Source organism: Eubalaena glacialis, chromosome 3, assembly GCF_028564815.1.
Source record: "Eubalaena glacialis isolate mEubGla1 chromosome 3, mEubGla1.1.hap2.+ XY, whole genome shotgun sequence".
Classification (NCBI taxonomy): domain Eukaryota; kingdom Metazoa; phylum Chordata; class Mammalia; order Artiodactyla; family Balaenidae; genus Eubalaena; species Eubalaena glacialis.
The window spans coordinates 190,750,197-190,764,149 of record NC_083718.1 but is presented as its reverse complement, the minus strand read 5'-3'; the positions used below and the strand labels follow the sequence as shown (position 1 = coordinate 190,764,149).

At 58.1% G+C, this 13,953-nt stretch overlaps 1 protein-coding gene across 5 annotated transcripts; it reads left to right on the top strand.

Moving 5' to 3' along the window:
• Positions 1-263: 263 nt before the first annotated feature.
• On the top strand, positions 264-13,734 carry RNF207 (ring finger protein 207). Of its 5 annotated transcripts, none has more exons than XM_061185067.1 (17): positions 264-745; positions 1,393-1,525; positions 2,711-2,855; positions 2,958-3,039; positions 3,114-3,189; positions 3,268-3,393; positions 3,842-3,888; positions 4,163-4,235; positions 4,302-4,370; positions 4,889-4,957; positions 5,043-5,140; positions 5,919-6,105; positions 6,278-6,463; positions 6,736-6,787; positions 7,108-7,225; positions 11,584-11,664; positions 12,882-13,734. In XM_061185067.1, the coding sequence occupies exons 1-17, from the start codon at positions 555-557 to the stop codon at positions 13,048-13,050; spliced, it is 1,902 nt and encodes a 633-aa protein (XP_061041050.1). In that variant the 5' UTR covers positions 264-554; the 3' UTR covers positions 13,051-13,734. The 5 variants fall into 5 exon arrangements, with proteins under 5 accessions (XP_061041050.1, XP_061041049.1, XP_061041051.1 ...); XM_061185066.1 differs by having other exon boundaries at positions 5,907-6,105; XM_061185068.1 differs by lacking the exon at positions 12,882-13,734 and adding an exon at positions 12,410-12,875 and having other exon boundaries at positions 5,907-6,105.
• The last annotated feature ends 219 nt before the right edge of the window (positions 13,735-13,953 follow it).

The window sequence follows — 13,953 nt, the reverse complement described above, 5'->3', positions numbered from 1 at the left end:
CCTCTCCTCCTCCGGGCGAGGGGTGCAGTGGCCGCGGCCGTGGCCGTAACCGGAGCCCTGGGTCACAGCGGCGGCGAGCGCCGAGATCCGTCCAGGTTTTTGGCGCGAGGCAGCCGGCGCCGGCCTCGGGAAGGTGGACGGGGGCACCGCGCGCGAGCCTGGGAGCGCCCGGCGCAGAAGGGGTGTCGGCTGCGGGTCACCCAGAGGACACCGGGAGGGGAATTCCTGGGGTGGGGGTGAGGGGAGGTGGGAGAGGGGGAGGCCCGGGGAGGCTGGGCGTTGGGTAGGAGGCACCGACTGACCTTCCAGGGCTGCCGTGGAGAGGCGGGGAGGGCGGCGGCACAGGGTCTGGCCCCTCCGCGCGCCTCCTGCCCGTTCTCCCCGCGCCCGGCGCTCCAGCCCCCAGCCCCCAGCCCCGGGCCCTCGCTGCTCGCCGCTCCCCGCTCCACGACCGCTGGACGCCGCGCGGGGTCCAGCGGGCCAGGTAGGAGGGAGGCGGCGCCGGGGCAGAGGGGCCGCGGGCGCCCCGCCGCCCTCCTGCGCTGTGCCCGAAGATGTCGGGAGCTATCTTTGCGCCCCTGGAGGGCCCGGGCGCCCTGGACGCGGCGAGCGGCCCCCCGCTCGTGTGCCCGCTGTGCCGCGCGCAGTACGAGCACCCCTGCCTGCTGGACTGCTTCCACGACTTCTGCGCCGGCTGCCTGCGCGGCCGCACCGCCGACGGCCGCCTCGCCTGCCCGCTGTGCCAGTGAGTGCCTCGAGCCCCGGAAGACGGGAGACTGGCCCCGCTGGGCAGGGACCTAGGTGCTGGGAGGGCAAGGCTCTGACTCCCTGTGGAGACGGCTGGGAGAGGCTGCACACAGCCTGCACCTCTCCGCCAGAGAACGTGAAGGCTCCGGCCCATTTTACAGATGGGGTAACTGAGACCTGGGGTTATGGCCCAAGGCCTCCCACAGAAAGTCAGGGGGCAAGGGCGGGCTAGAGTACGCGTGCTGTCGGATTCAATGCTGCTGGAGTAGGGGATCTCAGCTCAGCATCTGGACACTCCCAGTAACTCACTTGGGGGTCCTGAAGTCTTCAGTCAACACAAGCAGGTTATGTTGGCTCAAGTTACCCGGGGTGGCCCTAAACTTGCCCAATGCCGTGAGAGGGGGTTGAGGGGAGCCTTCTGCCTTTGACACCCTGAGTCGCCAACCCCATCCCAAGATTCCCCTAGGACTGGAAAGGGACGGGGTCAGAGAGAGCACTGGCTGAGATATTTATAGACGTCAGGCCTGCAGGCATCCCACCTCCCGCCGCCCTATTTTTAGCTCCAGCCTGGAATGTATGGAGTAGGAAGCGGGTAGGGAGCCTTAGGGAAGGGGCCTCTGGATGTTGGCTGGAGCTTCTCCGCAGACACCAGACGGTGGTGAAGGGCCCCAGCGGGCTGCCTCCGGTGGATCGGCTGTTGCAGTTCCTGGTGGACAGCTCAGGGGATGGTATGGAGGTGGTGCGCTGTGCCAACTGCGACCAGGAGTGCGGCAAGCAGGCAGGGGCGCCTGGGGGTGGGGTGGGGAGCGGAGGGTGCCAGGTTGCACTGTCCTGACGCTTGCAGTGTGCGCCATGTCATCAGAGGATCACCCATCAGCGCATTCTCCAACGCCTCTCTAAGGCACCCTGTATCCAGAATGTGGGCCCCATTTTACTGGTGTGGAGACTGAGGTCCAAAACAACTGCCTTGGGCCAACACCAAGATAGTTGCAGGGGTTAAGGCTATTTCGATTTGGGGGGAGCTTACTGGTCCCCAACTCAGAACACAGTTGTGAATTGGAACAGGAAGGGCATGCCAGGGCACAGGCCTAGGCCAGCCCTCTGGGGTCCGCTGCTACCTGGGTAGCTGTGATCAGCTATCAACAGCCCGAGGGGAAGTGAGGACATTGTGCTGTTGGGGAGGGGTGATCCTGAAAGACCAGGGAGCAGAGGCCAGGCTTCAGGCTGGATTGTGAAGGGCACGCGAGACCCTCTCTGGCCTGTGGAGGCTGGACCAGGTGTTCCAAATCCCAGGAGGATGTCCCTGCAGGAGCAAAAGGTCTGGGAGGGCGGGCAAGTTCTAGAATATGTGCTACGCACAAGTACAGAGATAACCAGCAGGAGGTGAGGGGCTGGAGGTAGGGAGAGCGTGGGGAGGAAATGGCCTTGAGTGCCAACATAGGAAGTTGGGGGTCTGTGCTTTCATAGCCATTGCTGGGGTCAGTGCCCTGGACTCTCAGCCCTGGGGAAGGGCACCTGCAGGTCTTCACTCCTTTTCTCCTCCCAGCCAAGTTCCCACTCCAGATGGCCGGGGTGTGCATCCATGTGGCTACTATTGAGGGTGCCAAGAGGGGCTTCACACACGCACAGGCGTACACACACGTTTTTGTTATAGGTGAAATGTTTTGCAAATGCAGTGCCTGCCCTCCCCACAACCCCATGTAACCCCCTCCGCAAGACCGTCCTGGGTACCTGCCCCTTACTGGACCTACTTACCTACTCTCTGAGCCTCAATATTCTCGTCTGTAAACTGGGTACATGAGAGCGCTGCGCGTTGGGGTTACATGAAAGGGCTGCATGTGACCGCGCGCCTGCCCCAGGCTGGGGCCGAGACGCACAGCCACGACGTGCAGTTCCCTCGCGGGCTGTGATGGGGATCAGGCTCCCAGTTCACGGGCGGGTTGAGCCCGAGCTCTGTCCGCAGGACGCAGAGACCACGTACTTCTGCAACACGTGCGGGCAGCCGCTGTGCGCGCGCTGCCGCGATGAGACGCACAGGGCACGCATGTTCGCGCGCCACGACATCGTGGCCTTGGGCCAGCGCAGCCGCGACGTGCTCCAGAAGTGCAGTGAGTGCGGCGTGCCGGATGGGGACCAGCGCTGGGCGGGGATGGGGGCGGGGACCGGCCGGAGCCCTCACCGCCGTCCCCCTCCCCGCCCCCCCGCCGCAGCCCTGCACGCCGAGCCCTACATCATGTTCTCCACCGACAAGAAGTCGCTGCTGTGCATCCGCTGCTTCCGGGACATGCAGCGGTGGGTAGAGGGCGCGGGAGGTGAGGGGGCTGGAGGGTGGCCCGGAGCAGGGCTCATCCGCGGGCTCCCCGTAGGGAGAGCCGGGCTCACTGCGTGGACCTCGAGTCGGCGTACGTGCAAGGCTGCGAGCGGCTGCAGCAGGCGATGCTGGTGAGCGCGGGGTGCCCGGCGCGCCGGGGCGGGGGTTGGGAACGCGCGCCCACAAGGCTGAGGCCGCCCTGTCCCCAGGCGGTGAAGGCCCTACAGACCGCCACACGGGAGGCCATCGCACTGCTGCAGGCGATGGTGGACGAGGTGCGACGCAGCGCGGCGGATGAGGAGGGCGCCATCCACGCCCTCTTCGGCAGCATGCAGGTGAGGGGTAGGGGGAACTAGGCAGCCACAGGCTGACCATCCTTATCAGCCATTACCGGTCCCCGGGACACAGGGCAGGCCCCTCCCCCCCCGGGGCCCTTGTGGAGTTTCCAGTGTAGCAGGGCAGCAAGCGTTGAGCTACGTTCAGAAGTTACTTAATCGTAGTTGCCAGGAGAGTTCTAGAGGTGGAGCACGGGCCTGCCCCAGGCTGGCGCTGGTGGTGGGAGGGGGTCAGGGAAGACTTCCCCCAGGAGGTGACATTTAAGGTGAGGGCACCAGGGCTCTCAGGCAGTGAGATGCAAGAAGGAGGTGGCTCGGGCAGCAGGGCTGGTGGGCTGGAGAGAGAGCCAGCCTAAGCGGCTGTGTGGCTGGGGCCCAGGGGACTGGGAGAGTGCTGGGAGGTGGCAGGGCCGAGTTTGCCCGGTCAGTAGCAGACCTTCCCTCCCAGGACAAACTGGCAGAGAGGAAAGCGCTGCTGCTGCAGGCTGTGCAGAGGTGAGTGGTGGCGGGCTCTCCACCCCCTGCCCCCTGACTTCCAGACACCTATCTCATAGCCTGGGCCTGGGCAGGCCCCGGCCCACCCTGGAGAGCAAGACCTCCAGGTGTCTACCGGTGAGGAGGAAAGCGTGGCTCAGGGCTCAGGGAAGGGGTGTCAAGGAAGGATGCACAAAGCTGGTGGGGAGATGGAACCACCCAGTTCTGAGCCCGCCCCCCAAGTGGGGGTGGGCAGCCCTCCCCTTGGAGATGAGGCTGCCTGCTCCTCCCCCAGCCAGTACGAAGAAAAGGACAAGGCCTTCAAGGAGCAGCTCTCCCATTTGGCTACTCTGCTGCCCACCCTGCAGGTAAGGGGAGCTGGGGGCGCAGGGCCGGGCACCCAGCCCAGGCACTGAGCACTGTCCCTCTCGCAGGTCCACCTGGTCATCTGCTCTTCCTTCCTCAGCTTGGCCAACAAGGCTGAGTTCCTGGACCTGGGCTATGTGAGTGCCCACAGCTTCTGTGTCTCCCCCCCTCCCCACCAGGAACCCACCCTGCACACCAGAGCCCCCCACCTCAGGGCTGGGCAGCCTGTTACCTGGAGGCTGGGCCAGGGGGTCTTTGGGTGGCCCCCTCTTCCACACCATCATCTACAGAACATTTAGGGGCTACCTGAACCCCTTTTAAGAGGACATCAGGGAATTCCCTGGCGGTCCAATGGTTAGGACTCCAGCCGGCTCAATCCTTGGTGGTCGGGGAACTAAGATCCCGCAAGCCACGCAAAGCGCGGCCAAAAAATAAATAAAAAAATAAGAGGACAGCAAAGCCTAGGAGGGGGCATAAGCCTCCTCCCCCGAGGTGCAGGGTGTCGCCTGGAGTCCAGACCCCCCAGTCTTTCCTGTGGATGTGGGGGCAGGGGTGGTGTGGAGGATTGGATGGCAGGTGAAGTCCTAAAGACGGACGCGCCCTCGGGTCCTCCCGCCTCCCTGTCACCCCCACGCCCCCACCCACCTGAGCGCAGGAGCTGGTGGAGAGGCTGCAGGGCATCGTCACGCGGCCACATCGCCTACGGCCGGCACAGAGCAGCAAGGTGGGCGGGGCCGCGGGGTGGGCCGGGCCGGGGCGGAGGCCCGCGGAGTATGGAGCTGCCTCACGAGCTCGTCCGCCCCCCCCAGATCGCCAGCGACCACCGCGCCGAGTTCGCGCGCTGCCTGGAGCCGCTGCTGCTGCTGGGACCGCGCCGGGCGGCGGGTGCCGGGGGCGGTACCAGCACGTGAGCCGCAGGGGCGCCGGGACCGGGAAGGGGGTGCGGGCACAAGGTCCCCGTTGGGGTGGGGGCCGCCCTTCCCAGCTCGCCGAGCTCCCCGCGCCGCGTCTGGGCTCCAAAGACGTCCACGCGGGAGGGAGAGTCCGCCCAGCCTGGAAACAGCCGTCGGGGCCGCCCTGGATCGGAAGCCCGTGGCTGACCTGGAGTGGAGCCAGGCCAGGGGTGGACAGAGGGACTCAGGGGCGCCCCCAACCGCCGCCGCTGCACCCGGACTGGGGTGTCTAAGCCCTGAAAGGAAGGGGTAGCTTAGGGTGGGGCCTGGGTCGCCAGAAGCCGCAGGGGGTCTGACTTCCGGGGTGGGGGGGCGGGGGGAACCCAGTCTAGAGAGCCGGAGACCCCTGGGGGAGTTAGGAGAAATGCCTAAGCTGGATATGTCTGCTAAGAGCTCCAGGGCCCCAGGCAAGGGATACTGGGCATCAGGCCAGATTTGCAAGGTCGAGTGTGTGTGAGTGAACATACTGCCTGAGGACATCCTGGTGGACATCCCTGAGGACATCCTGGTGGACTCTTCTGCACATTGGCATCACCCTCAGGATTTTTAAAAATACCCTGCTGATGTTATTGGTCTTGGGTGTACACAGCCTTGCGTCAGGTTTTTTCAGAGCCCCTGCGTGGTTGTGGTGTGCAGCCTGGGGTGAGAAGGCTGAGAACGCGCTGGGAGGCTGGGGGAGGGGAAGACCCTCTGGACCCCCCACGTCTACATCCACACTAGTTCTCTCCCCAGGCTAGCAGGGGGCTCGGGCCCCAAGATGCTGATGGGGCCCAGCTGCCCTTCCCCCGTGGGAAAGATGTTGGGGTCACCGGTCCAAAAGCCCACGCTGCACCGGTCCATCAGCACCAAGGTGCTGCTGGCAGAGGGCGACGATTCACCCTTCATGGAACACTGCCGCCACTTTGAGAACTCCTACCGGGTGAGGGGGCCAGGGACCTGCCAGATGGGAAAGTCCCCATCCCTTCTCGCCAAGGTGCAGTGGCCAAATCTAGTCCTGGCCACCTGGCCTGCCAGCCGTCCCTCCACCGAGGCCCCTGCAGTGCACCCATCCTGCAGGAAACACAGGCACTCACACGGTCTCTCCCCCCCAGCGCCTGCAGGCAGAGATGCAGAACCTGAAGGACCAGGTACAGGAGCTGCACCGGGACCTCACCAAGCACCACTCGCTCATCAAGGCTGAGATCATGGGTGATATCCTGCACAAGTCCCTGCAGGTGGACACACAGATCGCCTTGGAGTATGCTTCCGTGGAGGGCATGAGAGCAGTATTCCAGGAGGTAGCCCTTCCCGAGGAACCTCCCTCCCCTGCAGCCTCACCTGTCAGCATGTACATGGGCTACCCCAAGACAGGAAGCGGGGGGAGGACCTTGGCCTGGTGCCCCAGGAGTCCCTCGTGTGGCAGGCTCTGGAACCTGGGCCTTTGCTGCCTGGAACCACGTGAACTGGCTGGGAGTGTCCTATGGCTCTGAGTAGCTAGAGGACAGAAATGCTGCCAAGGGAAATTCCAACTCACGGCCACGTGCAATATCCAACTTACTTTCTCTTTCAGATTTGGGAGGAATCCTACCAGCGCGTGGCTAACGAGCAGGAGATTTATGAAGGTCCCGGGCAGCTGCTGGGCGCACCCCTGTCCTGGAGCTAATCCACATGCTTTCAGGGGCAGGAAGCCAGTTACCCACTAACCAGATACGAACCCCCGTGCTCTTCCCCCTAGCTCTTGACTTTGCCTCACAGCTGCTAACTGGCCCCCAAATGATATATCTGAGATCAGGATTCAGTAAGTAGGATGCCTTCACGAGTCTTACCTCACTCTTTACTTAGAGGTAATCACTGAAATAGTTGGGTTATTTAGATGGTTCAAGGCTGGAGAGTAAGAATTTGAAGCCAACAAGACCTAACGCTCTGGCCTGGGCCCCCACAGCCCAGCTCCATGACCTCCTCCAGCTGAAGCAGGAGAATGCCTACCTGACCACCATCACCAAGCAGATCACGCCCTACGTCCGCTCCATTGCCAAGGTGAAGGAGCGGCTAGAGCCCAGGTGAGACCAGGGAGTGTTCCGGGGGAACCGAGACACTTCAGAATGGGCGTGGGAAAGGTGCCACACCTCTGGAAGAGCCCCTTTCAGGGAAGTCAGTGGGCCAGGTCATGAAGGTTTAATCAGGGCATCTGGGAGGACCAGGTGCTGGACATCTGCCAAAACACAGAATGAGCAGGCTGCTCTGAGTTTCTGCTTTTTTTCTGCACACAATTGCCCATCTCTTTACACCTTGGGGGTGTAATGAGGGTCCTTAGCTGATCCAGACAGCAGGACACAGAGGAAAGAGAACTTCCCCAGTACATGGTTAAGCCAAGTCTAGATAGGAACCTGGACCAGGCTCTCAGCACCATACTTGGGCACTGGAGGTGTTACAGTGGCAGAGGATTTTTGGTGGCAGGTCCTCAATGTGCCTGCCTCTCAAGTCTGCGCCCCAGGGTGGTTGCCCTGTAGGGCTGGTACACAGTGGTCAACCTAGCCTCTCCCTCCACCACCCTCCAGGGGACTCCATTTGCCTCACTCCAAAGTGAGATCTCCTGATTCCCATATGACACGTGTCCTCTTTCATGGTTTGGTGGAGCCCATCCCCCAAGCAGCTCCTTGAGAAAGGGTACAGAGAAGGGACATGTTTTGAACAGCGCAAGGCTGCGATATCTTTATTCTGCCTTTGCACTTGACGGATAGTTTTGCTGGGTATTGAATTCTAGATGGAAATTCTAAATTGGTAATGATTCTCCTTCGAAGGCATCACTCTATTGTCTTCTGGCTTCCAAGGCTGTCTTTGAGAAGTTTGAAAGCATTCTGATTCCTAATCCTTATAATGTGACCCACTTATTCTCTTTATTTATTTATTTATTTTAATATTTATTTATTTCGGCTGTGCCGGGTCTTAGTTGCGGCACGTGGGATCTTTAGCTGCGGTATGCGGGATCTTTAGTTGCAGCATGCGGACTTCTTAGTTGCAGTATGTGAACTCTTAGTTGCAGCATGCATGCGGGATCTAGTTCCCCAACCAGGGATCGAACCTGGGCCCCTTGCATTGGGAGCACAGCTTCTTACCCCCTGGACCATTGGGGAAGTCCCCACTTATTCTCTCTTCAGAAGCTTGTGGAATCTTCTCTGCTCCCAGTGTTCTGAAATTTCACATTGGTGAGGGTCTAGTTCCATCCATTGGGTACCGGTGGGTCCTTTCAATCTGGAAATTCATGTACTTGTTTGGGCATATTTCTTCTTGAACTGGTTAGTTGATTTTCTCCACTTTTTCTCTTTCTGGAATTCTTACTGGGTATTGGCCTTCCGGGGCTGGCCCTCTGATTTACCATCTCTTTTCAGTCTTGTTTTCCACCTCTTCGTCTTTTTGCTATACTTTCTGGGAGATTTCTTCTCTTATCTTCTGACTCTTCTATTTAGTTCTTCATTTTTGAAGAAAATTTCCAAGAGCTCTTTTAAATGTTTTAAATTGTTTTTCATTTCCAAAGAGGTGTTTTTGGTACCCTGACTGCTCTTGTTACACAGCATTCTGTTGTTTCATGGACAGAATATCTTACCCCTTTGGGGGCTGATAGATGTTTTTTTGCTTTTGTTTTTTTAAGTTTCCTTCTCCCTGAAGTCTGTTTCCTCCAAGTTACTTTTTGTTTATGTAGGTTTCTACCTTCCCTGTTAAAGGCTTTTCTCAGCTGTCAGGAAATCTTTGATCACCTGTTCATGTTAGGAGTTGGGGTTGGGGAGAGCAGGCTGGAAGCTCTGAGAACATGGGCGGTGCTTCGGTGTAAGGGATCTGGGTGGGCAGCGTTTTTTGTTTTGCTTTATCTTACTTTTGATGCCCCAATGTCAGTTTTAGATCTTTGCCCAGTTTCCTTCCTGGAAGATCACCGTATGGAGTATCTGTATGCACAGCTGATTTTCTGTCCTTCAGTAGTTCTCACGGTGGGTCGCACCCTCCCAGAGACTAACCCTTCAGTATTGGGGGTGGGGGCAGCAGTTCGGAGGTAGGGATCTTGACCTTCATCGTCCTATTTCAGTCCCACCCTCCTGCTTGCAGAGGCATCGGGGCTGCCCGTTCCTGGGCCCCCTGAGGATTCTGTGGTGGGAACTGGTCGGGCCTCAGCCGCTCAGGTCTGCTGAACTAGTGACCATTGTCTACATGCTCTCCAGTTCCAAAATTTTGCTGTTATCCTTTCCTGCTGTCAACCTGGAGAGGTTTTTTTCCCCCTCATTGTTTTGGTCCCTTTACTAGTTTTAATGAGTTTGGGGAAGAAGGAAAATTAGAGTGTGTGTGTGTGTGTGTGTGTGTGTGTGTGTGCAGTTGCTGTATTAATCCAGAACTGCCAAGCCACCTTTAAACTGACTATTTTAACATGTCACACTGAGAGGCTGCACTCATCATGCCTTTTGCACAATTTTGATCAAATCCCTGACCAGCCAGGACTAGTTACAGTGTCCTCCTAAGCTGACATTTACTAAGCAGTTTACTCCAGATACTGTGTGATTCCATTTATAAAACCTCAAAACCAGGCAGAACTAACCTCTGGTGTTAGCAGTTGAGATTGGGATTATCCTGGGGGGCCTCTGGGTGGAGGTGACATCCTGGTGCCGCCTACCCAGCCTGTTCACGCTGCGTGCCCGTTCTAAGCCGTGCTCTTACCACTGGCGTCCTTTCCCTTCTGTGTGCTCTGCTTCGGCGAGCAGCTGGCTTCAGGTAGGGTGCTCCTGCCTGCCTGCAGGGGGCAACACCCCGGCAGAGTCACATCTCTGCGGGGAAGTGGCATCTGTGGTTGGTGTCAGCAAATGGAAAGCTCGGGCAGGAGCCCAGCTCCTGGAGGTTTGGGGCAAGCAGGGAGGCTGCCTCTACCCTTCTTCACGGCACCACTTTCCAGGTATCTGGAGCTGCCCTCTGCTTCCTCCCCTCCCACTGCTGGCAACTCACACCAACCCCACCCACCAAATCTGCTCTTGTTCCCACCATCAGCAACCTGTCGGCTGCATCCCTTGGCCTCGAAGAGCACTCGGGAGCCTGGGCTGTCTGTCACCTTCATCACACTCTTCTTTTGCTTCTGAGACGCCCCACACTCCCGGTTTGGTTTTCCTCCTGCCCCTCCAGCTGTTCCTTCTTTTGTTTTTTTTAAAGGGAAAGAGAACCTTTTTTAAAATTTTATTTATTTGAATTCATCTTTATTTGGTTGCACCAGGTCTTAGTTGCGGCTCGCCAGCTGCTTAGTCGTGGCATACGAACTCTTAGTTGCAGCATGCATGTGGGATCTAGTTCCCTGACCAGGGATCGAACCCGGGCCCCCTGCATTGGGAGCGCAGAGTCTTAACCACTGGGCCACCAGGGAAGTCCCCCAGCTGTTCCTCCGTAGTCTCTTTGGCTTGGCTCTGCCTCCTTGGCTCAAGGCCCAAATGTCCGTTTTCCCCAGGGCTCAGTCCCAGGCATTCTTCTCATCCTACGCCCTCTCCTTAAGGGGCTTCACCCAGTCTCCTGGCTAATCCCCCTCCCCAGCACAGATCTGCCCAAGCTCTAGACTCATCTCCAAGTGTCCCTTCCTGGGAGAGTCTCCTCTTGGTGGTCTCAGGGCACCTCAAACCCCACAATGGCCCCGAACTTGGTTTCCTCCCCCCGGAACATGCTACTCCTGTTTCATCTCAGTGAAGGCATCACAGTCACCCAGGCGCTCGAGTAAAAAGCCCAGGAGACATGGATTCCTTTCTTTCCTTCACCCCTATTGCCAACCCACCCTCAAGTCCTGTTGACTCAACTGTCTTGGTCCACCTGCTTTGTCTCCACTGTGACCCTCAATCCAAACCGCCGTCGTCAACCCCCCGACCCTGGCCCCTCCAGCACGTCACAGTCAGTGGTCTTTCTAAAGCCTATCATGCTGGGGCCTGAAAGTCCTTTCGGGACCCTCTCTGCCCACCTCTGACCACGTCGGCCCCTCCCCACACCCCAGGCACAATGGCCTTTCAGTCCCGCAAAGGAGCTAGACTGGCTGCCACTTCCTTGCCTCTGCCTGGAATGTTCTTGCTTCATCTTGTTCCATGGACCTCATCACCCAGGTCTCAGCTTGAACGTCAGCAGGGAGGCCTTCCCAAACCACCCTATTGAAAGCAGGTCTCCCTCACTGTCACTCCCCATCATCCGTCCCGCTGGGCCTCCTTCCCAACCTTGGCGTGTCTCCCCCCTGCAGAACGGGTCTCCCACAGGAGCAGGGCCCAGCCTCTCTCGTCCACTGCCGCGGCCCTCGGTAAATATCTGAGGCCCAAAGTGTTTGCTCAAGTTTGGTGTTTGTGCAGTGAGCCTAAGCACACGCAGTGGGCCGGCTCTGCTGCATCCAGATTCCTGGGAACTGCTTTCTCTCACGCAGGTTTCAGGCCCCTGTGGATGAACCGTCAGACCATCTACAAAACACGCATGATGACGGCGTGAACGGCGAGGCCCAGGCCAGGTAAAGTGAGTCTTTCCAACCTGAGCGGGCAAACGATTTAATCTCAGAGACAAATACAGGTGACAAAGACTGACCTCCGGTTTTCTTTTGGTCCCAACTTGCCACTGACCAGCTCTACGGCCTCAGCTGGGCCTCAGTGTGTAAAATACAGGGTCAGAGGGGTTCTTAAACTGGGCGGTGCCTTCAAACAAATGACCTCGTAGATGACAGATGTGACCTTGATAGACATGACGTGAGGTTTATAACTAGGGACAGCCGTGGTTGCCTCCTGCCCAACCCACACCTCTGAGAGCGCAGGCTCCTACACCACTGTGACTCGAGAAAAAGGGATCGAGGGTTATTTCTTCCTGTGAGAGAGCATTGCTACTCACTGGAGCCACAGTGTTTGCCAAAATAATTGCCAGAGGGAGAAAAGAATGTGCAATAACAGATGTGTCACTGTCACAGGCTGATCTTTTCGTATTTCTCTGGAGTTGTAGAAAGAGCTAAAAGGGCCTGGGGGTGGGGAGAGGTCTGCTGCATCCAGAGCCACCACGGGGTTGGTGACAGAGCAGAAAGCAGCCCTACCCTCCCAGGCACCATGCTTCAGGGGAGGGTCAATTCAAAGAGCAGGGTCACCACAAGCCACTGAAATGGTCTGCACTGCTGATGTTTTGGCAACTAAAAGTCATCAGAAGTGAATAAGAATCCTTTAGGAGGGGCTTCCCTGGTGGCGCAGTGGTTAAGAATCTGCCTGCCAATGCAGGGGACACCGGTTCGAACCCTGGTCTGGGAAGATCCCACATGCCGCGGAGCAACTAAGCCCGTGCACCACAACTACTGAGCCTGCGCTCTAGAGCCCACGAGCCACAACTACTGAGCCCGTGAGCCACAACTACTGAAGCCCGCACGCCTAGAGCCCATGCTCTGCAACAAGAAAAGCCACCGCAATGAGAAGCCCGCGCACCACAATGAAGAGTAGCCCCCGCTCGCCACAACTAGAGAAAGCCCGCGCACAGCAACGAAGACCCAATGCAACCAAAAATAAATAAATACATAAATTTATTTAAAAAAAAAAAAAAGAATCCTTTAGGAGATGATGTAGTTAAGGTTCTATCACCTGCTGGTGCCTTCCCGGAAGGCTTGCCATTCTGAAAGCCTCTGCCTGGGTGGATTTTAGTGCTGGGACACAGGGAGACAGGGGAGCAGAGAGGAGCTCACATTAAGTGTTTCTTTAGGAGCGATCCAGTGAGTGTCTCGGAGAGGAGAGAGAAGACCTCAGACCCGAGAAACAGCCGGACACTGAGCAGCCTCGCAGAAGAGCCTCCAGTGAAAAATAAAGATTCTCACAGACCCAAACCGAAAAATGGGGGTGACGTCCCCACATGGAGAGAGCACCCAGCTTAGCATGGGACTGCTCCTGGAGGTCGGGCGTTTCACAACATGCACGTCAAGGCTGGGATATTTAAGAAGAGGCAGTTCCCATCATGATTTTCTGTTTAATGTGTAATCATTTATCAGCAGTAAAACCCAGACAGTCCCTGCCAGGTCCCAATTTCAGGTTCTTTGGCCTGAGCTAGACTTCGTGTCGCCCCGAGTCCTGGTCCTCATCGCGGTGACTCGGGATGGCATCCCAGTCCCCGTGGGCGATGTTACATGAGTGAACAGCCAGCCTGAAGCCCCTCACGCCCCCTGCACCTCCCTGGCGTCTGTGTGCTGCTCCCGAGAGCTCCCGCTGGGGTGGCTGTGCACCCGTCTGAATTTCGGGTGATGAGACCCGCCCACTGTGCAGCACCTGCCCTGCCACAGAGGAATCCGGCTCCTCCTGAACCACAGCCCCACTGTTAACCGGGCACCGCTGGAAAGTTCCACCCGCTAATCTGAGCGCTGACTCAGCATAGGGGGAAAAACCCTTCGCTCCAGCTCTTCTCACTGTAGGGCCAGGGCTGAGCGCATAAAGCCATGCAATAGCACCTGGTGGCCTGCATGGCAGGAGGTGGCCTCCGTCACGACTTCCCCACCGCGGTCCCTGCCTGCTGTCGCTCTCCTGTGTTCACCTTCTATTGATATTAAAGCACGATTCACCAGCAACTTTGCTCTAGTGGTTTTCCACTCCTACCCAGTACCCTTTTTATCAAGCGGAACTTAAACAAAATGCTTAAAAAAGAAAATTAACCTGCATGACCTAAAATGTAAAGTTTTGGAGGCAAAATGATGCCCAAAGAATCATGCTTTAAGCAAACATCAGCTTGATTCAGTGGTTCAAACAGCGAGTGGCTTCTATGTGCCAGGTAGGCCTGCAGGTCAATA